The sequence below is a fragment of the Tiliqua scincoides genome, chromosome 1 (assembly GCF_035046505.1).
Source record: "Tiliqua scincoides isolate rTilSci1 chromosome 1, rTilSci1.hap2, whole genome shotgun sequence".
Taxonomy (NCBI): domain Eukaryota; kingdom Metazoa; phylum Chordata; class Lepidosauria; order Squamata; family Scincidae; genus Tiliqua; species Tiliqua scincoides.
In genome coordinates, this window is record NC_089821.1 from 282,009,301 (window position 1) to 282,036,643 (window position 27,343).

The 27,343-nt window shown below is 51.0% G+C and overlaps 1 protein-coding gene across 4 annotated transcripts; it reads left to right on the forward strand.

The window, feature by feature from the left end:
• Positions 1-27,343, forward strand: AGBL5 (AGBL carboxypeptidase 5). 4 transcript variants are annotated; one of them, XM_066626773.1, is made up of 18 exons: positions 1-81; positions 5,596-5,892; positions 6,471-6,642; positions 7,789-7,955; positions 11,142-11,294; positions 11,929-12,106; positions 14,631-14,809; positions 15,397-15,910; positions 16,730-16,899; positions 17,814-17,949; positions 19,643-19,830; positions 20,946-21,139; positions 24,002-24,172; positions 25,123-25,256; positions 25,782-25,828; positions 26,029-26,189; positions 26,292-26,383; positions 26,599-27,343. In XM_066626773.1, exons 2-18 carry the CDS (start codon positions 5,660-5,662, stop codon positions 26,668-26,670), a joined length of 2,961 nt encoding a protein of 986 aa, XP_066482870.1. In that variant the 5' UTR covers positions 1-81; positions 5,596-5,659; the 3' UTR covers positions 26,671-27,343. The 4 variants fall into 4 exon arrangements, with proteins under 4 accessions (XP_066482870.1, XP_066482871.1, XP_066482874.1 ...); XM_066626774.1 differs by having other exon boundaries at positions 11,157-11,294; XM_066626777.1 differs by having other exon boundaries at positions 5,596-5,697.

Here is a 27,343-nt window from a genome sequence, read left to right on the forward strand (position 1 = left end):
GCCTTGTTGTTGCCCTGGTAGCGGGCCGAAGGTAGGGCTGGCTTGGCCCGGAGCCCCTGGCGGCGGGAGCAACGGGAGCAGGTGGGTCGCGGGCGGGAGGACGGAGAGTGTTCGCGAGCGGCCGCATGCAAATGAGGAAGGTGTCGCCGCCCCCGCCCCAGGGCACCAAAGAGAAGCGAGGTGGAGGCGTGCCCGCTGGGGTAGACTGCCCCTCTCCGTGGAGGCTCCATTGACGGACTCGCGGCCGCCGCCTCCTCCTCCGCGGCCCCTCCCATTGGAGCCACTGCCCGCGCCTCCTTAAGCAGCAGTCGCTCCCTCCGTTGCTTGTTCGCCTTCAGTGCCGCTCCAGTGGCTCAGGACCAGGAAGGGGCCTCCCCGCCTCAGCAGCCCCCTTGACAGCCCCCCATGGCTCCTTCGCCGCCTTGTAGCAGCTCAAGCCGCTCGTCGGTGCGCGGAGAAAGAGCGTCTTTGAGCCATCCTCGCCCACCCGAGGGAGTTGTACCACCTAACCCTCCCCCAGCAGGGACGTGCGGTGGGTGGGGAGGCTCACCTGCCTCCCCACCCACCGGAGTCTTTGAAAAGCGCTGCCACCTGTGAGGCGCAAGGTGGGTGAGGCAGAGCCTCCCCACCCACCAGAGTCCTTTGAAAAGCGCTGCCACCTGTGAGCGCAACGTGGGGAGGAGGGTGAGGCAGAGCCTCCCCACCAGTCCTTCATAAAGCTCTGCCACCATGTGAGGCATAAGGTGAGTGAGGCAGAGCCTCCCCACCACCAGAGTCATTCGAAAACAACCTGAGACGCACGTCTGCCAGGCATGTTCATGTTTCCCCCTCCACCTGGAAAGGGCTCTTGCTTGCCCTGAATCTCCTGATGCTTTGGATGAGCCCAGGTTATTAGGAGGCAGGAAGAAAACGCCTGCTCTTCTGTGTACAAAGGCTCCATCCTGTGACTGTCTCTCCTTTCCTGAAGGAAAAACTCCCAGACACTTTAAGGAAGGTGCTCCTGCTACCTCTTCAATTTAGTTGCTCTTTTCTGCACTTTTTCTTGCCCAATATTATTATTTCTTGGGGAGATTTCTATCCTCCCTTTTGCCCTCCAAAGAGAGGCCCCAAAGGCATCTCCCATCCAAAGTCTTGCATACAGTTACAACATAAACTAAAAGAAAAACAAACTCTTTTTTCCTTCCCCCTCCCTCATAGCAGGGAGTTGGTGTCTCCTGGGCAAGAGCATGATCTAAGTCAGGGGGATCAAACATAAGGCCTGGGGGCTGGATGTGGCCCACAGAAGCTTTTTATCCAGCCCTCAGGCTCTCAGCTGCTGAGCAGTGCTGAGGTGTTACTGCTGAAAGTGCAGCCCACTTGAAAATTGAGCTCTCCTGTATCTTGAATATAATCCATCCAGATTTGTATATTTTCTCTTCTGCCTTTTGCAGCTAATGAGTTCTCAAGTGAGAAAAAGTGCTTATTTTTGGTCATGAACTGTTTAATGACATCACTTCCTGCCTAATGACATCACTTTCGACCCTCAGCAGGCATCATGAATGCTATTCGGCCTTATGTATGAAATGAGTTTGACACCCCTGAGCTAAGCTGTTTTAAAAGAGGCAACAGAATCCTGTATTGTTCTTTTTTGGAGTGGGCTGGCTAGCTCTGCACACATATTTCAAGAATGTCTGGACCATAAGTTTGTATCAGGTCTTCACAGCCTTGGCAGGTCTATTTTCACGCTTTGGAATTGAATTTGCCTTTTTTGTGGCTTTTTTGTACTGAGTGGGCATTGCCTGCCATTGATATAGCACTTCCTGAGACTGCCAAGCAGTTCACATTTATCTCACTGTTAGTCGTATTCCCATCTTGCAGCTGGGCTACTCAGTTCATCTGTCAACTTACTGTAATTACTGTAAGTATTCCCAGGTGAATGTATCTGGTTGCAGCCTCTGAGTCTCAGGGCCCAAACCTATCAAATTTCCCAATGCCGTTGCAGCTTTGCCGATGGGGTATGCGCTGCATCTTTTGGTAGGTAGATAGTCATAGAGGCCTCCTCAAGGTAAGGGAACATTTTTTCCCTTATGTTGGGGATGCATTGCAGCTGCACCGGTGCTGAAAAGTTGGATAGGATTGGGCCCAAAATCAGGCTACACTGGAGTTTATTAATTGTTTTAATTGAAGTGGTGTTGACTGACTGATATGTGTGAAATTAGGATTATTTTGCCCCATTGTGCATCACTTGGTATATCTCAGTTTCATCACATTTGCTGTTTTGTTGACCATTCACCCACTTTGGAAAGATTCCAATTGAACAATCACCTGTCAGGGGTGCAGTATCAGTTGACTGCACTGGGCAGACTGTTGACTAAATGCCTCAAATATTATCTGACCCTTTTGGAGCTCTCCACAGTCCCTTGAGTTTATTCATACTGAATAATGTGGGTTACCCACAAGCTTGGGTCCCTGCTGCATACCCCGACTCTAGTTCATTCATTAATTCATAGATAAATAGCAACAGCCCCTGGACAGACCGTTGGACCCCAGTGCTTATTTCTCTGCCATGGCAGTACCTAGGTATGGGTGAGTGGGCCTCAAGATAAGACCAGCCCTTCTCAGGGAAAGGGGTTTTGCAAACACACACGGGCCGTACTCAATGTTTTTTACTGTGTTATCAAAACCTCCAAGTCCTCGGCTCAAGTGACACTTGTGACTCCAAGGCTATCCTGTATGACACAAATGGCATTATACAAAGAGTGCTAGAGCCTTCTGGCTACAAATGTTTCCCAGCATGCTTTTGAGATGTGTAATGTGCAGGGACCAAGTACAGTGACTTGTGGCATAGCTCAGTGGAACAGCACAAAAAGCTGCAGGAGATGAGATTCAAAGTTCAACAATAGGTAGCCTTTCTTGTGAGAATACAAATACTGCAAAGAGGCTTAAAAAATAAAATGCAAAACAGTGTATACAATATAGTTGCTTCTTCAGCTGCCTAAATGGCAGCAGTTCCTAGATATAAGAAATCCTTACAAGGAGAGGTGGGCATTTACTCATGTAAATGGAAGAGGAGAGAAAGGAGAGGGAGAACGATGTACAGAAACCATAGGGTTGATAGTGCAGTAGTGGGAAGGGAGAGGATGAGAAGAAGGTTCAGGGAGGAAGAGAAAGACATAGGAGAGCACCAAAACAAGAGCACCAGCTGCAGCACAAGACCATGGCTGAAACTTGATACATTGTTGCCTATCAGAACTGCAGGCAAGGAAAAGCTCTTCGGTCACTAGTGCAAGGCTGTCTCTCCCAATGGATGAACCCACCTATCTGGTACTGCAGGTCATCAAAAAGTGCCCCTTCTGGTTGTCTCCAGTTGTTTGAGTAGCTGCACTGATGGGTAAGGAAATCTTCCTGAAAAGGACTTCCAGAACTGATCTTTGAGTCTCCCTCTAAACTGTGGGAAAAGACTAAGGAGTTCTAGATTTGCATTCATACACACAAAACTCACACCAGGAGGGAAACACATAGAACGCTAAGCATGCTGTCACTTCAGCTGCACATAAGGCACAGAAGACAGAGGAGGGGTTTAGTGGTCTTGTAGCATTTGTGTTGAAATTGTGGGGCTAAGCACCAAGGCACAGAAATCTCCTGGTTCAAGGTGAGGAAAAGGTGGTAAAGGCCTTGAACAGCCAATCCAGGTGGGCCATGTAGTAGCTTTAACAGATTCCAGGGGGGGAAGCAAGGCAAGGCAGGAAATTGCTTTTCTGCGGGAAAGATTCCTTATAAGAACATGTGGATCAGGCCAAGGGCCCATCTAGTTCAGCTTCCTGTATCTCGCAGTGGCCCACTAGAAGCTACAAAGAGCATACAAAACAAGACACCAACATCCTTTTGCCACTCCCTTGCATCTAACTTTCAGATAGACCACCTCTAAAACTCAGTGGTTGCATACAGTCATCAGGGCTTGTAACCTGTGGTGGACTTTTCCTCCATCAATCTATCCAATCCCCTTTTCAAGACATCTAGGCCAGATGCCATCAACACCTACTGTGGCCAAGTGTTACACAGATTAATTACGTTCTGGGTAAAGAAATATTTTGTTTTGTCCATTCTAATTCTCCCATCATTCAATTTGAGTGAATGTTCCTGGGTCTGGTGTTCTGCAAGACAGAAAAGAACTTCTCTCTCTCCAATCTGTTAATCCCATGAGTAATTGTTTATGGCTTAATCATGTCTCCTCTCAGTCTGCGTTTCTTGACTGAAAGTTAACAAGAGTTCCTTGCAGGGCCAGCCCATCCATGAGGCCAACTGAAGTGATGGCCTCAGCAGATTGGTAAGTGGTGCCCATCTCTGTCTGCCCACTTGCCTCCACTGCTCCTCCTCCTCCTCCTCTCTGGGTTGGAAAAGGAAGAAGGGGCAGAGGGGAAGAGAAAATGTGGTGGAGGAGAATGCTGAGCTAGAGCAGCAGTGCCCAAAGTCGGGACTGCTGTCCAATGAAAATGCAGCCCCCCTTCAGACTGCAGCTTTTCATCCTGCCTCCACACAGCTCCTCTTCTGGGTAGAACTGAGCACCAGGACGCTCTAAGCAGTTGCGTCTATTGCCTGGTGTCCCAGAAGGCTATGTAACAGGACATCTGGACAGACATGACTGCCTGGAGCATCCTGGTGCCCAAATCTACCCAGAAGAGGAGCCGTGCAGAGGCAGAACGGAAAGCTCACTGGGCATCCAAACCCTAGATGCGGCCCCTGGGCTGGCATTCGAGTGGCCCTGAGCTAGTGCATTAGAGAGTAGGAGGAACAGAGGCTGACCTATCATCAGGTAAGAGGAAGCATTTGGCATGCCACCTCAGGCGTGAGGAGGTCTTGGGCTGGCCTTACTTACCTGGCATGTCCCAGCACCACCTCAAGTGTACAAAAGCAACACATCAGGTAAGAATGAAAGCCAAGCTCCCTGACTTGTTTCAGCAGCTCTTTGGCACTGTCCAGATAACTACCACCATTTTGTGCACTTGCTGGAGATTCTGGTGCCTCTTAAAAAAAAAAAGTATCACTGTAGGCCTTCCAGTTTGATTCTGCCTGAACCCTGAAGCCTCATAATGGGGCATTGTGGATTGCCCCACTTCTTTCAGAAGATTTTCCCTGTATGTTTCAGCACTGAGATTCATTGTCTTGAACGATGTCCTTAATGTAGACCTTTCATGACAATGTGGATCTGTGGCCCAGCAGATTGCTTGTGTGAGCCTGGTATAGTTCATCAGGTTAAGATCAGGGCTATGTTTTTGCTTTTCTGCACATTCTGACATCATGTAAAACCTTCAGGTTCCTACTTTATACTTCAGAGCTTAGTGGTGCTGAAGCATTGTGTTTTTTCTAGGTTGTGTATCATATTTCATGCTTTGGCTGCCTTGTTTTGCAGCAGCTGGAGTGTTCCAGGAAGATACTTTGCAGAGGCAGGGATGGGTGCTAGGATTTGTGAGACCAAAATGTGACTCTTGCACTACTACTGCCTTTTGTTTTGGCCACCCTCCTTCAATATGCATGGTTGGGAAATTGTGTTTCCTTTCTACATGGCAATGAGGAATTGTGAGTGCAGTTATATGATTATTCCCTTCTCCTCCTTAGAACCCCCTGGAGCAACTCGCTGCAGAGGGGAGGATGAAACCACTCTGCTGCCAGAGAGGTTACGATGGAGATACGCTGTGGTGGCCTCATATTCAGCTCCAGGTTTGATTCTGGGAATTTGGCTCACGTGGAGAAAGTGGAGCACCAGGATGGCGATGACTCTGCAAATGCTGGTGGCAGCAGCACCACCTCTGTTGCCTCTGCTGTATTTGGCAGCTCCCTCCCCGTTGCAGACTATGAATTTAACGTGTGGACCAAGCCAGACTGCGGAGACACAGAATATGAGAATGGGAACAGGTGCAGTGGGTTTCAAGGGGACAGGGAGCCCAGCCCTCCTATCTTGCTTCCTTCATGGAGGCTGGCAACATGACATGGTCTCTTCTGAGGCTATTTATGATGGACAACCTCCAGGGCTGTTCCTTCAAACTGCCTCTGTGGCTGATTCTACGGGGCTGATTCTATGGGGCTGCAGGCTTGTGGTCTCTTTGCAAGAGATTGCTACTACTTTTAGGCTTATCCCATTGATGAGAGAGTCTAGTCTCAGCCTGTTGTGGCTGACCTGGGTTCTTTGGTTTGTTGCACCCTGTTGCTGCCTTGTCCTGAGCTATGCAGACCTTGCTGGCAACTCCTCTGTGGGGCACAGCAGTTTGTTTTCAGAGTGAGACTTTTCAGAGGGTCCCCTACAGGGCTATGTGGGGGGGGGGCGGCAAGCAAATGGTATTCTACACTATTCTTTGCATGGTCCTCTGGGCAGTTGCAGGGTGATGGAGGTGGTGATGTCTCCAGGAGCTTGGGAAGCAGAGGCTGATTGTTGACTGCCATCCTGTGTAATCCCCCTTCTCTGTCTTCCCCATCTGCTTCCTTCCCTTCCCCAGATCCTGGTTTTACTTTAGTGTAAGAGGGGGAGTACCATGTAAGACGATCAAGATCCACATCGTGAACATGAACAAGCAGACCAAGCTCTACTCACAGGGGATGGCCCCACTGGTCAAGACTGTGCCTGCCAGGCCCCGCTGGGAGCGCATCCGTGAACGGCCTGCCTTTGAGGTATCCATGTGGTGAGCACCTCGGTGGAGGATGCTAGATTGGTGCATTGAGGTTTGGGCTTGCCTGCACTTGGTATGCTGCCTCTGGAAACATCTGTGACAGGGAGGGACTTGACTTTCTTAAGTGTGGTGGAATGTGTGGTGGGGTTCTTAAAGTTGGTGGAATATGGACTTGGATGAGCCAAGGCATCTTAGACTGCGCATGGTAAGAAAAGGCAGGAGCATGGCTGGCAGGATCCAGTAAGTGGTAGGGAGAAACCAGCAGACCTGACTCCCAGAGTTGGTCACCCCCTGAAGCTCCCCTATGAGAACTCCCTCTTTCATGGTACTGAGGGTTAGAACTCGGTCTCCTTTGCCTGCTTGACTCCCTGAAGAATCTGCGAACTTCTGTTCCAGTAGAATAGCCTGGAATTGGTTGAGTTCTAGGCTATTCTGCTCAGTGACAATGACATGCCTGGGAGATTCTTCCATCTGCCTGACAACACAGATGGTGCCCCGCTGGGCTTCTTCTTCCTATGGTAATGGAGGAGAGCAAATGGTTCTCTTGGCTTGGGGGACTGCTAATATGTAGCTTCCTTTTCAAAGAGAACCTTTTGCTGGCATTGAGAGCAGCAGGTAACCTGCCCTTTATTCTGTGTGCCACCATCTGCTTCCCTGGACTTTGCCCTTGTGGGGCAAAGCCCACTTGGGTCATGTGCCAGCCTTGGGGGATTTGCTCTGAATTTGCAATTCCGCTCGCAGCTGTCTGGGGGCAGAGAGGTACAAAAGGTGCTTTCTACATAGGTGGTTTTACCATCTGATACTCTGTGGTGCCAGCCACAGAGTTCTGAGTATCTATAGCACTTCTCCAGCCCTGCCCCCTTGAATGGGTTTGTGAAAGAAGATCTAGCCAGTAAGAAAGAATTTGATAGCAGATAGCCCCTGGGGTCATAAAGAGCCTGAAAACTTGTTGTATGCATGCAGCAAAGGGGAGTCCAACTGGAGGTCTGGAGGCAAACTGTGAGCCTGGCAGGGAGCAAGGACTTCTCAACCCAGATGGCAGCTAAGTGGTCTGCTGGTGCCTCTTGCAAACTCCAGCCAGAGGCAGTGACCATGCCTGGGTCGTGGCCACTCAGTGCCTACTGTGCCTCTCCTCTCTCTTATCCAGATGGTGGATACCCAGTTTGTCCTCTCCTTTGTGCACCGCTTCCTGGACTGCCGTGGTGCCACCACCTACTTTGCCTTCTGCTACCCCTTCTCTTACTCGGAGTGTCAGGACATGCTGGCACAGCTGGATGCCCGTTTTGCTGAATGCAGACATTTCTCTCCTATCAGGTGAGAGCCAGCCCCCCCCCCGCCCCCCTTACCAAAGGCTGAGTCCAAGTGGCCCTTCAGTATTGAGAATGCCTAGGTACATTAGAAGCTCCAGGGTGCTCATCTCTTGCAATGACATTAGTACCTTGAGACCCAAATGCCTTGCTCTCTACAGCTCATTGTTTCTAGAGCATATCCATGATCTGGTACCATGATCATGCTGGAGTGCCCTTTCAGTGAAGACTGGTGGGCAGTCACAGCTGTGATTCTCCTGTCTAGACTTGCTTGTTGGAGAGGGATGTCTTTTTGTGCCAGAGGGTGTGCACTGCATTCTGTGTTGGGGGAGGCAGTCACAGAGGCCTCCTCAAGGTAAGGGAATTGTTCCCTTACCTTGGTGCAGTATTGTGGCTGCCTCAGTGCTGGAAAGTTGGATGGGGTTGGGTCCTGTCTGTCTGTGTCTGCTGGATTGCCAAGGCTGAGCAAGCTCCTTGGTTGAAAGCAGGGCACAAAAGGCAGAAAGGGCTTGAAGAGCAACTTCAGGGACTAGGCTATGTAGGGAGGGGAGCAGGGCAGGAGCTGAAGCTGCTTCCCCAGGAGAAGGAGGGTGTTGCAAGGTGGCCCACAAAAGGATAGCTGTCCAGTGCATGCTGGCACAGTGGCCTAACACTCAGGAAGGGTGCCTTCCTGAGTATAGTGCATCAGTAGTGCACCAGATAAAGGGGAAAAACTGGAAAGAGAAGGGAGTGGTTGGTTACCTATTCACTGTACTGATCTGGCACAGTGGTTTTTGGGTAGTGGCTAGAATGGGAAATGTTTCATACAGCACCTGCATGTCAACCAACAAAAGTGTCAACAGCAAGGCAGCAAAAAGAGGAAGGCAGAACAAAGACATGTGGGGTTCTGAGACCCAGCTTTTATACCTTTTTTAGCCATAGACCTATGGAATCTTTTGAGGGGTGAATGCACCAGGGAACCCTCTTCTGTGACTGAGTGGCCCTGGCTTGCTCAGTCCCAGCCCCAAATGGGTACCGCTGCTTTTTTGCCTGCTTACCAAGGGTGTGGCAGCTGGCTCAGGGGGCCAGTGGCTCAGTTGGCATGGAGTCTTTGGTTGAGTTTAGCCATGGAGTTGGTGAGGGTGGCTAGGGTTGGGGACAACTGTTGTGTCAGCAACAACTTTGTATAAGTCTGGAAGCTTCCAGGGTGTGGTTTTGTTCACAGGCTCAAATGTGTTGTATACACAAGGTGTGCTCACTCATGGGGTTTTCCCCAAAGAAAGGAAAGCTAGCCAGGCTTCTCCCAAGCCAGCATCCTCGAGCAGGGGTCTGTATGCACAATTGCACTGTCAAGTAAAAATTGTGGGCCTTCTTGCAGCCTGTGGGTCAGAGGCCTCCTGCTATCAGTCCGGCTCTAAGTCACATTGCAGTTCTGGGTTCCCTGGCATGCACCCAGCATCACTCACATGGGTATACTAGCCTCTTGCACACCACACGTCCATGTTAGAGAAAGCAAGAGGTTGTCAGATAACAGAAGAAGCAAAGAAGTGACCCTGGGAGTCAGATGGAGGACATTGCAGCTGTCCAGCCTATGCCCAGTGTAAACCTGGAGGCTCCCCTGGTGGTGGTGGGCAGGGGTGGTTGTGATGGGCTTGGCCTTTCCATCAAGCTTGAGTGATGTCGGACCCAGGCATTGTGAAATGCATAGTTCATTGAGTGAGAGAGTGAGAGAGAGAGAGAGTTGAAGGTTGGGCTTGGGACTCCAGGTTCTGCTCCAGGTTTGTTGCACTGGACATGGGTGGGGAGCGAGAGGCCCCCACACCCCTTCCAACCACAGTCTCTGACTGTCCTACATGCCTTAGTACTTCAAGCCCTGAGCCCTTTGGTTGCACCCCTCTGGCCGTGGTCTTCAGTCCCCAACTTTATTCTTCCCAGAGAGACAGGGACTTCTCACCTTAAAGTTCTGAGGCCCCATTGCAGGCTGGGGGATTCCAGAAAGAAGTGGGGATTGGCTCCAAAGGATCAAAGGGAGAAGCATAGCACCGTGCAGCGTGACACCCCTGCTTCGCTTATCACAGTGGCTCTGGTGGGCATGAGCAGGAAGGGTCAGCACAGTCTCAGTAGCAAAAGTGTGTGTGTGTGTGTGTGTGTGTGTGTGTGTGTCTGAGACAGAGGGAGAGAGAGCCTGCAAGGACGTGTGTGTTTGAGTGACCCAGCCCACTGAGAAGTGGGGCTCCTGCTAACTCTAAAGGAACACAGCAGCAAAGGTGCAGTGGGCAGCAGTAGCTGCAGTGTAGATCCCTCTCAAGAAGTGCTAGTGCTCTGGGATCACGTCAGAACCAGCCTGTTGCAGACCTCTGGCACCAATGTTGCCTGGGCCTTGACAGAGGAACACTTTTCCTCTGCCGCTCTGTGGTTTGGGGCACAGCAAGTCTTCTACCATTTTTGGGCCCCATTCACACCATTGGGTATATGGGGGGAAAGTGTGGGTGTCAAGCGGGAGGCTTTCAAATGGTTGGGCTCCTATCCGGAGGAGTCTGCAAACCTCTTCAGGCAAGTGGCAGCCTTCCAAGCAAAGCAAGGCCCTTATCAGTCTGTCAGCTGCTTTTCTTCCTTTGCCAGTGTTACAGGCATTATCAGGTACAAATAACCTTTGTGGGTAATACAGTTCTGGATCTCCAGAAATGACCAGGCGTGAAGATGGTGGCTCTTCCCCATGCCCTCTGGCATTCAGGAGTTTCCTGCCTTCTGGTGTGCCAGTGGATCTCATGGAGAATAGTTTTGTCCTTCATGAATGGTGCATACCTATACATGTTCTTTTAATGGGTCAGGTACTGTGCAATGGAAGAGTTGCTTAGTCCGAATCAGGCCGGCTGTTCTTGCTAGTCTGTCTTGCTGCCCGCAGTGACCACTTCCAAACTAGTGCCAAGCCTGCAAAACCCTTTCTAGGCATGCCAGCTGGCAAGGCTCACAACTTGGTGCAGCCAGGAACTGGCAGCTACTTTGCCAACCCTCCCACAGGCATTGTTTCCCTCCATCTGACGAATTACCGAGGGCTGCCCTCTCTGAAGGGGGGTGCAGTGATCCTTGGGCTTGCATTTCTTGCTTTGGGTTGGGGGAGGCAAGAAGGCTGGGTTGGGCTGGGGGCATGGCCTGGAGAAGTTGAGAAAGATCAACTTAGCCAAATTCTGCCCCCCTTGCCCATCTAAACTAGTGTCCAACGTTGTAGCACAATTAGTCGGAGGGCAGGCGCAGAATCTAGAAAGGCTGAGGGGAAGCTGCGGACCACCGCCCACAGAACAAGAAAGTGCCCTAGAGGAGGACGCGCAAAAGGGAGAAAAGAGGAGGCCCCAGCCAGGGATACGCCGTAAGTGATTGCTTTGCATACCTTGCTTGATCCAGGCAATCCCTCCGAGGGGGAGGTAGCCAACAGCCAGGACGTGTACTAGGCTGAATTGGGGCACACGGGGAGCTTTTCCACTACAAGTGCAGCTCATTATGCTCTGGGGAGAGGCAGCTCTGGTCCAAGTAGTTTCTCCTGCTCTTGCTCCCTGCTAGTGGTGCCTTTCACCCACCCCCAACACCTTCTCTCTGGACCTTGGCTTCTGCAACCTGGATCCAGGAGCTATTCCCCATCAGGAAGTCTGTCAGGAAGTTATTTATCCTGATACCTTGTAGAGGGCAGGGGGTGGGCAAGAATTCTGTAGTCTTGGAGGTTATGGTCCTCAATTGGATGCTGGAGTGGGAGTTGGGTCATGGAAACTGAAGAGGCAGCAATGGGGAAAGCAAATTGTCACTGAAGCACCTGCCTTGGGACCCTGAGGTGGGTGAGAAAGAGAGAGTCCACTGGAGGCTCCTTCCCCTGTGGGCATTCTCTGCTGGTTTGGGAGACTGAATACCACTTTTGGGGTGTTGCTGCTACTTGGGCAGAGCTGAAGGGTGGTACTTTTGAGGAGATGTGGACCTATATGGATGGGGTTTGCCTTTCTCTCTGTTTCCAGCTCACTGGATACCATCTATTATCATCGGGAACTGCTGTGTGACTCCCTGGATAGACTCCGCGTGGACCTGCTCACCATCACGTCATGCCATGGCATGCAGGAAGAGCGGGAGCCCCGGCTGGAGAAGCTGTTCCCTGATAAGAATACACCCCGACCACATTGCTTTGTGGGAAAGAGAGTGAGTTCATGCGCTGCTCCAGTAGGGGAATGATGTGCCTTTCTTGGGAGGCTGCTGGCCTAGTTTGCAAGTTCACTTGAGAAGGAATGGCTGTGGCCATCTCTGGGAGCAGCCACAAGTCTATAGCCACTGTAATGTGGAAGGTAAAGTCAGCTGTTCACAGCACATACCCTTATTAAGTCAATGTGTGTTCCCTTCATGTTCTTAGTTTTTGTGGCTGCCGATATGCAAAGCAAATACAACAAATACAAGCAAATACAACTGCCTGAGTTAAAGAAGTGCAAATACCATTGACCCAAGTTCTGGGGTGGCCTCGGGGCCTAACACTTTGAACAGCAAGTGCTGTATGAGTGCTGAGTATTACTGATCCTTCTTTAGCAAGACTTATTATTCTTCAGTGGTTCCCAACCTTCAAGAGCCCACGGACCACTGATGCAAGAATCAGAATAGTTGTGGACCACATGCAACCCCTTCACCCCCCACATCCTGCACACAAAAAATAAATTTGTAATAATTAGAGAAGATTTATTAATTTCGCTAGAAATTTATTATTTATAGAGAAGATTTGTGGTTTGCTGATTTTGTTGCTGGTTGTGGGTGGTCCGTTCTCCGCTGTCTTTGGTGGTCTGTGAGGGAGCATTCAGTCGATAAGACACTAGAAGGGCCATCTGCGGATGGTCTGTTCCCCACGGACCACCAGAGAGAGTGGAGACCAATCAAAGCCAACACCTCAGTGCTAGTGGCAGCTGCAGGTGGGCTCTGCTCTTTCTGGTGGTCCCTGTGGGAGTGCTCACCCAACAAGATACTGGAAATGATAGAAGGCAATCTTTTTTCCCACTGAGACCTTGTGGACTACTTCTCAGGGTCTCGAGCATGGGTTGGGAACAGTATTCTATACTCTCAGTATGTTACCTTTAATACTGCTTTCCACCAGTTTGCCGAGGACAGATGGTTTGTTGGTCTATATTTTTTAAATAACTTTCAGCATCAGAGCTCTGGAAAGCAGTCAGTGTGACACTGATTTTTTAAACTGTGTGTGTTACAAGATTCAGAATTTCAATTTAGAGTTTTCGAAGACTCTTGGGTGAACACCCAGGTTAATTAGCCAGTAAAGTGTCAGTTTGTAATTATTATTATTATTATTAAACTTTATTTATATGCCGCCCTTCTCCCCAAAGGGACCCAGGGCGGCTCACAACATATTAAAAACAGATTAAAAACATAATTTAACCACAAATAAAAACATATTAAAAACACATTAACATATACCCATAAAAACCATAGTCAGATAAAAAGTCAGATAAAAAGAGCAAAGCGTAGCAAATCAGAGGAATCAGGCCTGTAAAAATACTAAAAAGATACAGAAAAGATGTTTAAAAAGGCCATGCACTCAGAAGGCTTCTTTAAACAAAAATGTCTTCAGGCCTCGCCGAAAAGTCTCAAGAGAGGGAGCCATTCTCAAGTCAAGGGGAAGGGAATTCCATAATGTTGGTGCCACTACTGAGAAGGCCCTATTTCTTGCCGCCGCCCCACGTACCTCCTTAGGTGGCGGCACTTGTAAAAAGGCCTTCTCTGATGACCTAAGAGGACAAGCCGGATTGTACGGGAGTAGGCGATTTCTGAGATACCCTGGCCCAGAGCAGTATAGGGCTTTAAAGGTCAAAACCAGCACCTTGAATTGGGCCCGGAAACGAATGGGCAGCCAATGCAGCCCCCGGAGAAGCGGTCTGACAGAGTCAAACCACCTAGCTCCAGTGACCACATGGGCCGCCGCATTCTGCACTAATTGCAGTTTCCGAACCGTCTTCAGGGGCAGCCCCACATAAAGCGCGTTACAATAATCTAACCTCGATGTCACCGTGGCATGGATCACCGTGGCCAGGTCTGCACGATCCAAGTACGGCCGCAGCTGGCGCACCAGCCGAAGCTGAGCGAAGGCCCCCCCTAGCCACAGCCGCCACCTGGGAATCCAGGAGCAGCTGCGAATCCAGGTGGACCCCCAAGCTGCGGACCTGCTCCTTCAGAGGGAGTGCAACCCCATTCAGAGCAAGCCGATAGTCCAGTACCTTCATCGAGGATTTCCGAACCAGGAGAGCCTCTGTCTTATCTGGATTTAATTTCAGCTTATTAGCCCCCATCCAGATCCGCACTGCTTCCAGACAGCGCTCCAGGCCCTCAGCCGCCACCCTGGAGTCTGGAGGAAAGGAGAGATAGAGCTGGGTGTCATCAGCATATTGATAATGTGTCAATATGCCCTGGAATGTCATCTCTTGTCACCTCTGTTTGAGTCAGCTCTTCAGATTCCCTTCTGAGAGAGATGGGTCTTTACCCCTCTGTGTGCTGAGATTCCTTGGGTCTTGGTGGTAGTGAGCTACAAAAGAGCATTTGGAATGGCTTGGCAACCATTTGGGGAAGCTGCACAGGAGGATGCAGAGCAGGAGTCCTGGTATAGTTGCTATGCAGCATCTCCCAGAGTCTGGTGCTAGAGCAGGACACTAGTATTCTCTCTCCCCCCCCCCCACAGGTATTCTTTCTCAGCAGCAGAGTGCACCCTGGAGAGACACCATCCAGCTTTGTGTTCAATGGCTTCCTGGAGTTCATCTTGAGGGAGAACGATCCCCGGGCCCAGATGCTGAGGCGCATGTTTGTCTTTAAACTCATCCCCATGCTGAACCCGGATGGGGTGATGCGGGGCCACTACCGGTGAGTGCGGCTGGAGGGCAAATCTGACCCAAATGTAGTGGGGCAGGGTGAGGGAACACCTCTGGCTCCAGGCCCAGGTTATTGGGAGCCTTTGTCCCAGGCTAGTGCTTGGTGCTGGGATGCCAGAGCCCAGTGACACTGAGAGGCTCCCTAGCAGGGAAGGCCTTCCCAGTTCAATGAGCTCCTCTTGAAACCCCATTTGGTTAATCTCTCAGTGCTTGCTCTCATCCTTGGGCCACAGTGAACAACTCTGAGGGCTTGGTCTTTGACATGCTTATAGGAAGCCACTCCAGGGACTGGAGTCAGCGAACAATAGGCTGTGATTTGGGGTAGCTCTCCAGTAATCAGCCACACATCCTAGCACAACCGAGACCCTTATTTGGACAGATGTGGCACCTTCTCAGGCTTCCACATAATGCAGGGCCTGGCACTGCTGACTGAGCAGAGGTAGCCACCTCCAGAGCAGGCCATGCCAGTTTGCTTGGTGTACCTGACTGACCTGTGAGCAAAGAGTTGCTCCTAGTGTCCAGGAGGGAAGATATCTGCCCAGCCTGGCTCACCCCCATTGCTTGTTCTCCTTCCCACAGGACAGATGCCCATGGAGTTAACCTGAACCGCCAGTATTTGAACCCTGATGCGGAGCTGCACCCTGCTGTGTATGGGGCCAAGGCTGTTGTGCTCTACCACCATGTCCACAGCCGTGTCCAGCCTGGCTCCCCTGACTGGCGGACACACGTTTGCCCCCTTGGCACAAAAGCTGCCAATCAACGTTCCATGAACAACTGCCTCCCCAGCGAGGAGGCCTCCCTTTCTGAGCTGGAAAAAGCCAACAATCTCCGCAACTGTTCCAGAGAGGCCTGCATTCCCCCACCTCAGGATCCTGATCCCTCAGAGGCACCAGGGAGCCAGGGCCAGGATACCTTCATCTTTTCAGAAGAGCTGCCCTCTGAGCACTGTGAGAGTGGAAAGAGCCCCCCACCTGCCCCCGAAGCCATCCCACCTCACCAGAGCGGCCTGGCCTACTATGTCGATCTGCATGGCCATGCTTCCAAGCGTGGCTGCTTCATGTATGGAAACAACATCACAGATGAGAACAGCCAGGTGAGGGGCAAAGCCTTCTTAGCTGCTCAGGCAAGCTGGACCCTGCATGGCATTCCCACAGGCCATGCCTGGCCAAGCAGTTGCTCCTTCTGGTCTGCACAGGGGAACTTGGGCTAGTGGTGTGATATGCCCTACCTCAGCACTAGCCAGCAGTGCCAGGCACATGGAGAACCAACAGACAGTGGAGACGAGCCCTGCTGGATGAACTCCATCTTTGCCAGTGACTGTGAGACAGGCTGTCTCTCAGGTTGTTGTTGCTGGGCTTTCCTCTTCGGTAGTTTGCCTGATGGTGCATGCTGGTTGATCTTGAGTAGACTCACAAAGCTTTCCTGGCTAGTCAGCTGAGCTGCCCCCCAAGCCGTCTTCCCATCACTTTGTCTGCTGCTTCCATCTCTTCCCTTGTTCTGTAGCCACATTTCCAGGGGTTAATGTGCAGGATTCCAGGTGTGCGCACGTGCAGCATCTTGGAGAGCTGTCACTATCATGAACCGCAATTGCGCACTGGACAGATTGGAGTTGGCCATCCAGCAGTTTAACTGAAGTTGGGCTTAGCTGGAGATGATTACTGCCCATCCTTGCTGTGAGCCCCTGGCTTACTATTTTGGAGGTATTTTCTGCACCTGTAAGGACTTTCAGCCATCCCAGAATCAGTTGAAAGTGCATGTCACAGGCCAGGGCTTTGCTAGCATTGATGTCTTCAGCTGGCCCCCTGAGTTGGTGCTTTGTCACCGACTGAGTCTGGACAGAGGTAATACTGCCTGCTTCTGCAATGCATTGAAATATTTCTTCCCACCTCCACCTCTCTGGTTGATCTTGCAGGTTGATAATATGCTGTTCCCTAAGCTCATCTCCTTGAACTCGGCTCACTTTGATTTCACGGGCTGCAACTTCTCAGAGAAGAACATGTACGCCAAAGACAAGCGAGATGGACAATCCAAGGAGGGCAGCGGGCGGGTGGCCATCTACAAGGCCTTGGGCATCATTCACAGGTATGTGCCCAGATGGGATCCTGACTCTGTTTCCAACCGAGAGTCCTTCTGTAACTGCCCCTCCCTCCACAGCCTTGATGTGGCCTTGGTACCATAAGGCAGCTTTGAAGACAGTTGTATCTGCTCACAGGATTCAAGGCTAAGATAGCCCAGATTCTGAAATCTGAATGTGTTGTGCACAATAAGCGCTTTTATGTAGTGTTTGTATAGTTCTGCTTTTGGTAGCCATATGGAGGGATGAAGACTGTCCCCCCCCCTTTGCTACTTAAGGTGTATGTAAGTGAAACAAGTGGGAGATTCTGCAGAGGCTGACACCTCCTTTTCAAGTGCATTCTATGCTTGTATGGTGCTGTTGCAGACAAGCAAAATCCACTCAACTGAGGTAGCTGGCAGAAGTCACCACAGTGAGGTTGAGGCTAGAGAGCAAGAAGAGCCTTAACCTTGACTATGAAACAGTATCCACAAAGAGTTAGAATCCCCTGCCTCTGGTTGGTTTTTCAGGAGAGGCTGGAGAGTGGCTCAGTAGAGGATTCTGATAGAATCTGGAGGTGGCTCAAACCCTGAAAAATTGTGAACTACAAATAAGTTCTGCTAAATCAGTCTACCTGTTTGTGTGTGTCTTTGTCCGTATCTGTGCACATGCACTGTTGTTGGTTTGGGGTGACGGGATGTAGCTGGCCAGGACATGTCATGCCCAGCCTTGTCCATCCTGACTGCAGACCAAATAGCACTGGATAGAATGGCCACCTTGGACATTGCTGATGTTTCTTTGTCCAGCCTGGGAAGAGCATACTCCTCCTCTCAGCCAAGGACTCAACTTGTTCCCCCTCCTGTGACCTGATCCTTGGGGAAGCCTCCTTCCTGGCATCGATGGCGCTGGCCTGACAGCTCAGCCTTTGCCTCTCTTTCCCCAGCTACACCCTGGAGTGCAATTACAACACTGGGCGATCTGTGAACAGCATTCCGGCAGCCTGTCATGACGACGGGCGGGCGACCCCTCCGCCACTCCCAGCATTCCCCTCCAAGTACACGGTGGAGCTGTTTGAGCAGGTATTGGTGCCCCCTTGGCCCATTGTGAGCTGGCTGTGCTTGAGTGCCACTGGGCAAAAAGTGGCAGGAATTGCCCTGGCTGCAGCCTCTGATGCTGTTGCTTGGGCCCAGGAAAGCTTCCCTGAGCAGCTAAGCGATCCTGCTTTGAGCACTATCAGAGCAGAGGGTAGCCACTCACTCCCTTGTTTGTACCTTTGTTTCTCTTGTTGACTCTTCCCCCCACCCCAAATGCCCAGTGAGCAGGGCTGTGGAGCAGGGGTCTCTGATCAGCCCTGGGTTGGCAGGATGATGATACTCAATGCTCCTATGGTAGATCTTTCCACCACAGACCCTGCAAGGATCCTTGGCTGGCAGATCTTGACCAGATCATCACTAGGGATGCTGCCGGGACTGTCTTTGTGCCCAACCTATTCTGTTTTGGCCACCTGACTGACTGGTATACTGCTCTTCTTGAGAAGCACATGAATTGCACCTTCCTTAGGATGGTTGGGGGCCACAGCCTCTGCTGCATAGGCTGAACAAGACTGAGAGAAACTTCAAGGGGAGGGCCAGTCCAAATTGTATACCTATGGAATATCTTTCAAGTCATGGGGCTGCCTGGACCTGCAGAGAAGCTCTTAAAATTGGTATAGTAGAAGAGTATATGCTGCTTTGCAATAGGAGAGGAGGCAGGCCCTGCCCCAAAGGAATCGTAGTGTAGAAACAGACACACTGAAGACGACAGGAGGGGGAGGAAGGAATGTGCGATTGTTCTAGGTATGTGACCTTGAGCTTGGTTGCAGTCAGATAAAAGGATGAGAGAGCAGTGCCAAGGACTTTGTGGAAAAGGTGTGTTTGGAGGATGGATCTGAAGCAAGTGGAAGAGGAAGCATCCCACAGGTGATGACCTGGTTGGAGGGAGTTCCCCAGGCATAAGTGACAGCAAGACAGAAGTGATGGAGGGAGCAGGAGATCTTTTGTCAGCTGAGGGTGGTGAAGCCGAGGGAATGCCATGCAGGAGTGAAATGTGAGGTGAGGAGGGTTGAGGCTGTGGAGGGTGTTGAAGGCAAGGGCCAGGAAGTTATGCTGCTCCCAGGAGCAGAGAGGAAGCTCCAGAACACATGGCAGGCTGTGTGACTCCATTCCCAAGAAGCTCCCTTGCCTTGGCTTCTCCCAAGTGATGTTTTTGGACAGAACGTCAGCAACCTCTAATTCAGGCACATCTTTGGCTCAGTAGACTTCATAAACCTTGGGAAGCTCAAAACATTTCCTGTCTGCAGATCCTGCTGGCTGAGGTGCTGTCTGCAGTAGCCACACCAGGTTTGCCAGACGTCCCTGACCAGCACATCAAGCTGTTGCCCCTCTCCGTTTTTCCACTTGTATGTTACTTACAAAAGGGCAGAAGTGTGTGCATGTGCAGTTGCAAAAGGAAATGGGGGCATACATGGCTGCTGAATGTGTGTGGCAGACTGGTTGAGGTCTGGCCTTGTTGCGTTATAGGCAGGCTTTCTGTTTTCTCCCAAATAAACAAGGAACAGGTACAGAAACTGGCTGACTGCATGGGGACCTCAAAAAGAGTCACTGAAGAGACAGGACTAGCTGCTGCCAGAGTGCAGGGCCTTTCACTGACTACAGAGGCCCTGTTTCACATCAGAAGTCTGCCCTTTGGTGGACATGCGACACACGGAGTCTGCTGACTTCTCTCTGTGCACAGGTTGGAAGGGCCCTGGCAATTGCGGCACTCGACATGGCAGAATGCAACCCCTGGCCTCGGATCATCCTCTCTGAACACAGTTGCCTTAGCAACCTGCGAGCCTGGATGCTGAAACATGTGCGCAGCTTGCGGGGCGTGGCGGGTCACTCCCGGAGGAGAGGTGCCAAAACTCCTCCCAAAGGCATCAAGTAAGAGACTGGGCTGGGTGTGGGGTCAGCTGGCTTGGTTTGGGCTGAGTTGGGAATGCAAATGGGGCAGATATGTGGTGGGGCTCTTACTGCAGAGAAACCCACAGTTGCTTCTCACAAGACCTCGTGACACAGCAACAGTCTCATTAAATAGTTGGGCCTTTTGGTTCCTCTGGGTGACTCACAGCTCTTGTTTTGGCATATAGCAGGTGTGGCTAGCCCCCTTACTTGGCACACCCTGAGCACCCAGGGGCCTCCTATGACCTACCAGCAGGTTGGCCAGCAATTGGATTCTTGTTTTTTGGAGAGGGTTTCTTAGTCTGGCTGTTCAGGTCCCAGAGCAGGCCCATAGCACTGAAAGCAACTGTTCAACTCTGAGGCAAGCCCCTCTGGGGCAGCAGGGGGAGGGATATAAAGCATCTTGGAGAGCCTTAAGTTCCAGGTACAGGCAAGAGAATCTGGGTGGACAGAATGACCCTGGCAGGGGATCCTTACTGGTTCACCCTGGGTTTGAGGGTGCCTGTGTGTCCTTCTACCCTGTCCTCAGTGTTCCAGTCTGGAGGAGCCCAGAAAGAGCTACTGTTCTATTCTCATGCTAGTTCCTTGTGTGTGGTTGCTTTAAAACTGGTGAGGCCCTGTGTGATTTCCCTTCTAATGTCTAGCATCCTAGTCCACAAATTCTCTGATCCAGTAGTCAGCTATGCTGAACTGCAAGTGAGAATCTTGATATTTTCTCTGCTGTTAAGAGATGGTGGGGATATGAGCATTTTACAGAGCAGTGACAAGAGAACAGGTCCCATATCTGAGGAGCTGATAACCTAACTTTGATAGAGGGATAGATGACAAAGTTAGGGAAGGGAGATAGTGGCTGGGCTAGAGGGGCAAGAATATTTGTTTTGCATATGGGGACAAGTTTATTGGGTTGATCAGCACATAAGCCATACATGCATATGGGGACAAAGAGGTTGTGCCAAAGGTGTTCCCAGAAAGGAGGAGGTTGTAAGGTTGAGTTTGGGAGGCCATAAGTTCAGACTGCTCATTTGAAGAACATAGTGTTCGTGCACTTGCATAACGGCTGCCCCAGACCTTAACATTCCCTTCCCATCTCATCTCAGTGGGCTCTCGGCCTCCAGCTCAGAGAACTCCCTTTGCCGGACCAGGAGCTTCAGCAGTGGGAGCAGCAACAGCCAGCAAGCTGCCTCCCCCCAGCTCAAGACCTCACCCAGCTTCACCTTCAGCTGCTCTCACTCCGTGGGCCTGAGCCTGAGCCCTCAGAAGGGTGCCTCGAGGGTACTGGCACTCATGAGAGGTAAGCTGGCTGCTGGCTGGACCCTACTGGTGCCAATCCGGTGGATCTGGGAGTGGATCCATTGCCGAAAGTGGCAGCCTTGAAGAACATTGTCACTTCACATCTGTGTCATGAAATAAAAAACCTGTGCCGCAGAGCCCAAGTGTTTGTGGAAGGTGCCTCTCTTGTCAGCCAGAAGCCTTATCCCACATGTCCTGAACTGAGAGAGAGCCCTGGTTTCAGGGACTTGTGTAGCCTGGTTGGTGGGCAAGAAAATGGCAGATGCGCTTCAGTGTAAGTGTAGGGCAGGGGTCTCTAAACTTTTCAACCAAAGGGCTGCATCAAATATCTGGCACAGTGTCGAGGGCCGGGGAAAAAATCAAATCTAAAATTTAAATAATTAGAGATGAAACTTAGATGAGTGAATAAAGGAATGGCAAATGCTCAAATGTCCAGGACTTCTTCAAGCACAAACACAGCCCAAGAAATAAAGCACACACTTAATTGGACCCCCATTCCCCCACCCCATAAGCACAACTCTGGTGTCTTTTCTAGTGGCTGTCTGCTGGTGTTGCATCTTTTTAGATTGTGAGCCCTTTTGGGACAGGGAGCCATTAGATATTCTCTGTAAACCGCTTTGTGAACTTTTTGTTGAAAAGTGGTATATAAATACTGTTGTTGTTGTTTGGTCAACTGGGCCAGAGGCTCTCAGGGGATCAGAGGCTGGTTGTGGGCTGGATAGAGGCTTGCCGTGGGCCACATTTGGCCCCCGGGCCGGAGTTTGGAGACCCCTGGTGTAAGGTAATGCACGTTGGGGCAAGAAACCAAAACTTCACATTTACACAAGTTCTGAGCTATCTGTGATGGATCAGGAGAGAGATCTTGGGGTGCTGATGGAAACTTGATGAAAAGTGTCCCAGTGTGCAGTGGCTGTGAAGAAGGCCAATTCCATGCTCTGGATGGTTAAAAAAGCAATTGAGAATAAAACAGCCAATATTATTGTGCTATTGTACAAATTCATGGTAAGGCCACATCTGGAGTATTACATACAGTGCTGATCACAACATCTCAAAAAGGATACTGAAAAAGGTGCTGAAACTAGCAAACAAAACAATTAGTGGGCTGCAGCACCTACCTTATGAGGAAAATGTTTGGGGCTCTTCAGTCAAGAAGATGCCTGAGGGGGAATGTGACTGAGACATGAAATTGTGCATGGGACGGATAGAGGGAAGCTCTTTTCCCCCTTGCACAAGACCCTAGAGACACCCACTGAAATTAAATGACAGGAGAGTCAAAACAAAGGACATTTTTCTTTACCCAGTGTGTAATTCTGTAAGGAAAGGTTGAGGGAACTTGATACGTTTATCCTGGAGAAGAGAGGAGGATATAAGAGTCTTTTCAAATTGTGCAGCCTGAGGATGTGGGTTGAATTCCTGGTAGTGCAAACTCCCCATTGCCCACCTCTTTCCTGCCTACCATGGCTGCTGGTCCTTGGTGGCCTACTGACAGCAAGGATGTGGTTCCAAGCTGCCTTAAAGATAGTCATCTGGCTTCTCCTGAGTACACCTTCCTTTGGCTCCATCATTCTGGATATTTATCCGTGAGACTCTAACCTCCTGTTTTTGGGTAAGGGGCTCTACTGGGGGTGGGGTGGGAGTTCCTAGATGAGACTGTGTGGGCCGATTTCAGTTTGACTTCTGCCCTGAGAAATGGTCTTTGTTGCCCTAGTTGATGATTCACACTGGGAACTGGGCAGGGGGAATGTTCCCCTGTCAGTTCTGCTGGACCTCTCAGTGGCTTTTGATACCATCAACTCTGGTTTCCCAAAGGGTAGAAAGTGGTACTGGGAGACTCCTGCTTGATGCCATGGCCTTTGGTGTCCCCCGTTACATTCATCATCTATATGAAACTACTGGGGGAGGTCATCAAGTGGTTTGGGATAGGCTGTCACCAGATTATATCCAGTTCTGTATCTCCATTCCATCTGGTTCTGGGGCGGCTGTGGAAGTTCTAAACCACTGACTCAAGTCCATAATGGGCTGGAGAAGAGCAAACAAGTTGAAATTAAATTTGGACAAGATAGATTTGTAGCCTGTTCTGGATGAGGTAGCACTCTCCTTAAAGGAGCAGCTTTACACTTTGGGAACACTGCTAGACCCAGTCTTGTACATAGGTGCCCAGATGTCAGCTGTGATGCAGTACAGTGTCAGCCATGCCCTTCCTAAACCAGTCAAACTTAACAGTAGCTGTCTGTGAAGCAGATAAGTTGTTTGCCCTACTCAAATGCACTTTGCATGGGGCTTGTTTGAGTCCATTCAGAACCTTCAGCAAGTGCAGAAAGCTGCTGAAAAGTGGTTGCCTGACCCAAAGCTCCTCTATGGCATTGGCTTTACTGGTCCTGTTTCTGGCTTCCTGCTTCTGGCTGCCATTCAGGGTGCTGGTTTTGGCATTTGTGCTCTGAGTAGCTTGGAACCCACATAGCTGAGGAATCACATTCCCAATGTGAGTTGCCTACTCCTCAGGATCAACAGAGGACCTTCTCTGTGGTGGCACCCATGTGCTAGAACTCCTTGTCTCTGGATGTGAGCCTGGCTCCATCTCAATCATTGTTCAGGAACAATGTGCAAATCTTGTTAATAACTTCAAAATATGAGAGAGCCCAATTAGCATGCTGGGAGAATCCAGTTATAATGGGGCCGTATGGTTGTGGGCCCTAACTCTAACCTAGAGCACCTTAGACCTAGAACATCCTAGAGCCTCCTAAAACATGTGAGTCAATATGCAGGAGTGGCTAGAAGCACAGAAGGGGACAGGGGAATGACCACTGGCCTTTGAGTGACGGCTTCTGAACTGGCCTTCTGCTTGTCCCTTCTCTTCGCCCAGAGCCTTGTGTCCAGGAGAAGAGGCGCCAACAGCACCAGCCTTTGCTGCGAGCAGCTGTGAGCAGCATCCAGGCACCACCACCTCTTCCTCCCTCCACAAGAACAGCCACCCGCCTCCAGCTCCCTCCTAGTCTGGGCCCCTGCTCCCTCACAGCCACTCTCAACATAACAGGTTGGTGTTTTGTCCTGCCCTTGGCCCCAAGGCCAAGGTGCTGTACCAGCACCTTCAAGAAACCAGAGGCAAGTGGGTCCCTGGAGCAGGTGAGGGCAAATAATGTGGTCCCTTTCCTGCCATTTGCCTGCCAGGCTGATTCAGAATTGCCCCTCACTTGGATAGCCAAAGAGCAGCCAAGTTTGCACTGCAATTCAATACAGAACATCCCACTGCTACAGCTTAGTAGGTTGTGCCTGCAGACCACATTGTACAGGAAGGCTTTTCAGTGCCTGAAATACCTGGTCATTAAATTAGATGCCCGGAGAGTCTCAGTCTCTTTGTATCAGCATAACCAGAACACAATCTACTGAAGCTTCATGCTTCTTCCTCTTGTTCTAGGAACTGGCAATTCAGGTAACTGGCTCCAAGAATGAACTTCGATAACAAATTAGTCTTTGTTGAATCCTTTGGCTATTTTGTTAAATGACATATTGTGCTGGCTTCAGGAGCAGGGAAAGCTGTACTGAGCCAGTAGCAGCAACAGCTGCCGTTCCTGACTAGGTGCACGAGGAGCTGCCCTCTGCCGCTTCCCCTTTCCTGATTATAGGCTGCTCTGTGCCCTAGCCAAGCTCTGGAGAGCCATCAGTTGGTTCTACCTGAGACCAGGTGCAGATACTTCAGCTAGGCATACAGTCTCACTGGCCTTTTCTCTGGGTGCATTGTCATTCCCCTAAGATAGCAAATGCTCGCTCTTCTTTTTGGACCTGCCTGGCAATTCATCTCCCCCCCCCCCCAGATAAGGCAAGCCAGGTCCGAGGAGGAAGGCTCCTTTGACCTGGCCCCAGCCGTCTCTGCTATTGCACACCAGATCTTGTCCATCAGAATTTGGAGCTCCTGCTGCTGAGGTTGCATTCGCCCTTGCCTCCTCCAAGGACACTAATCCTCTCCCCATCTTATTGGTCATGCAGGACCTGGCTGCAATGGTCTACTTGTGGCTGCCAAGGCCAGTGCTGTAGCTGCTGCCTGTCGTGGACTGCAGGAGGCAGAGCACCCCCGAGAGGAACTAAAGCCCCCTCCACCTTCTGGTCTAGCATTGCTGCAGGTAAAGGGGGCTGCAGTCTGCTTGGGGAACCCTTCCTCTTGCTTGCGGGACTGCTCCTCAGTGAGAGGCACACACACTTGCCAAACATTACAAGACCCTCTTGAAGTTCGGCCACTCTGATACTTGCTCCCTGTGGCCACCAAGCAGCAGGTAAGGTGATCCTGGGCTACCTTCCCTCCAAAAAGCCTCTTGCCTCCATCATAATCTGCGAGACTTCTTGCCAAGGGAATTGGGCAGATTCATGGAGAAGTCCATCACAGGTTCCAAGACATGAGGACTCTATCCTCCAGGTTTTAGATGTAGCCTCTCTCTGAATGCCAGGTACAAGAGAGTGGCAAGATTCACATGCCTTGCCTTGAATGCTCCCTGAGGCATCTTGTGGGCCACTGAGATTCAGAAAGTTGGACTAGATGGGCCCTTGGCCTGATCCAGCAGGTCTTTTCTGATCTTCATCCCCTGCCTGCGCACACCCAAGTCTCTTGTCTGCACCTAGCACTCCAACCAATTTTTTTCTTCTCTGTGCAGAATCTTTCAAGGCATCTGAACACAGAGAAGCTTCCAGAGACCCCAGGGTAATTGCTGTATGCTAAGTGCAAGTATGTGGGGGGGGGGGGGGGAGGGTGGTCACTGCTACAGGAACTTCCCTTCCTATGTGACTTCCCTTCTGTGCCCTTAGCAGCATGGAAGGACTTTCTTGAGCAAACTAGAGATCAGCCACCCTCTTCCCTTGTACCTACACATGGGCCATGCAGCCTCTCACCTCTCACTACAGCTTAGGGATGTTGGTGCCTCGGCCCAGCCGCATCCCCATCCGCAGGAGAGCAGCTGCTCAATCCCATCACCTGCTCAAGCTTAGCAGCTGCAGTGACAACTCCTCCCTCCGAGTGTGGAAATACACCCCATCACAGCTGCCAGCACAGAGCTCTTTGCCAGGTAGGATCTGGAGGTGGTGCCTGCTGTGTGGTGCTCAGGTTGCCCTGACCTCTATCCCCAGGGGTCTGAGATAGATCTCACCTGTGTCTCCTCTCTCTGCAGAGTTCCCACTGGAGGTGCCAGAGCTGACTGTAACAGGTCAAAGGGAAGAGCCACTTTTTCTGTGCGACTCTTCCAAGGTTTTGCTGGACGAGGTACGGGGAGGGGGAAATTCTGCAAAGCCAGCTGCTACTGCAGCCCTCCTCTGCAGCCGCTGCTCCCCCCTTGAGCCCCTGCCCTGTAGGCAGAGAAAGAAGCAGCAGTGTGTTCACCGTGGTGTAGGCAGCACCCACCCTCCCCCTTGATGCTCTGGGGCAGTACAGCCCCACTGGAGGCCACAAGTTCTCTGAGTCAGATCTCTCTGTTACAGCATCTCCCAGGGCGAGCAGACTCCCCCCAACTCACCTACCACAAGATCCTGTCTTTCTGCACTGAGGCCTGATTTGCCTGGGGGGGTACAGCAGCTGCGGCAGGCCTGTTCCAGCTCCTCAGGTGCCTCCACCCCGCAGCATGCCAAGCACACACCAACTCCAACTCACCTCTCAGTGTGGGAGAGACCTATGGAGACACCCTTTCTGCTGGCATCTGATGAAGTGCCAACCCTACCATCACCCCGCTACTGCCCATGCCCTTTCAAGCCGAAGCTGCTCTTTGGGACACAGCAGCCACTGGTTCTGGCTCTGAACCATCTCCCCAAACAGCAGGGCCCCACACCACACTCTGTTTGCAGCCAGCTGCACAAGACACTGTAGGCCTCATGGAAAATGGACCCTTTTGCCCTTTTCCCAAGCTGCCTGTGGCTCTGCTTCCTGCTGTCTCTCTTCTCTCCCAAGGAAATACAAGCCACCTTCTCTGCACAAAGCAGCAAACAGGCAGACTGCAAGAAACACAGACCCAGCCCTCTCTCACCACTCAACCAGCAATACAGGAAGGCTGTCTTTGGAGTCTCTTGAAAAGGCCGATTCACAGCAAAGTCAGCCAACCTGGCCCTACCCCAGTCCTGTGGGCCATTTCTGCAGCTGTACATAGATGGGTTGGTTACCGAGTGGAAAATATTTTTGAAATGGGATTGTCTTGTAACATGTTTCTATTAATAAATTTTGTTTGGCAAAAAA

What these genes read in the sequence shown, in the direction of transcription:
- AGBL5 (XM_066626773.1), top strand. Translation starts at nt 5,660, where the DNA reads ATGGAGATACGCTGTGGTGGCCTCATATTCAGCTCCAGGTTTGATTCT. An exon ending in AGACATTTCTCTCCTATCAG is followed by an intron (nt 7,956 to 11,141) that starts GTGAGAGCCAGC and finishes CATCTAAACTAG; the next exon opens with TGTCCAACGTTGTAGCACAA. An exon ending in AAGCTTCCAGAGACCCCAGG is followed by an intron (nt 25,829 to 26,028) that starts GTAATTGCTGTA and finishes CTCTCACTACAG; the next exon opens with CTTAGGGATGTTGGTGCCTC.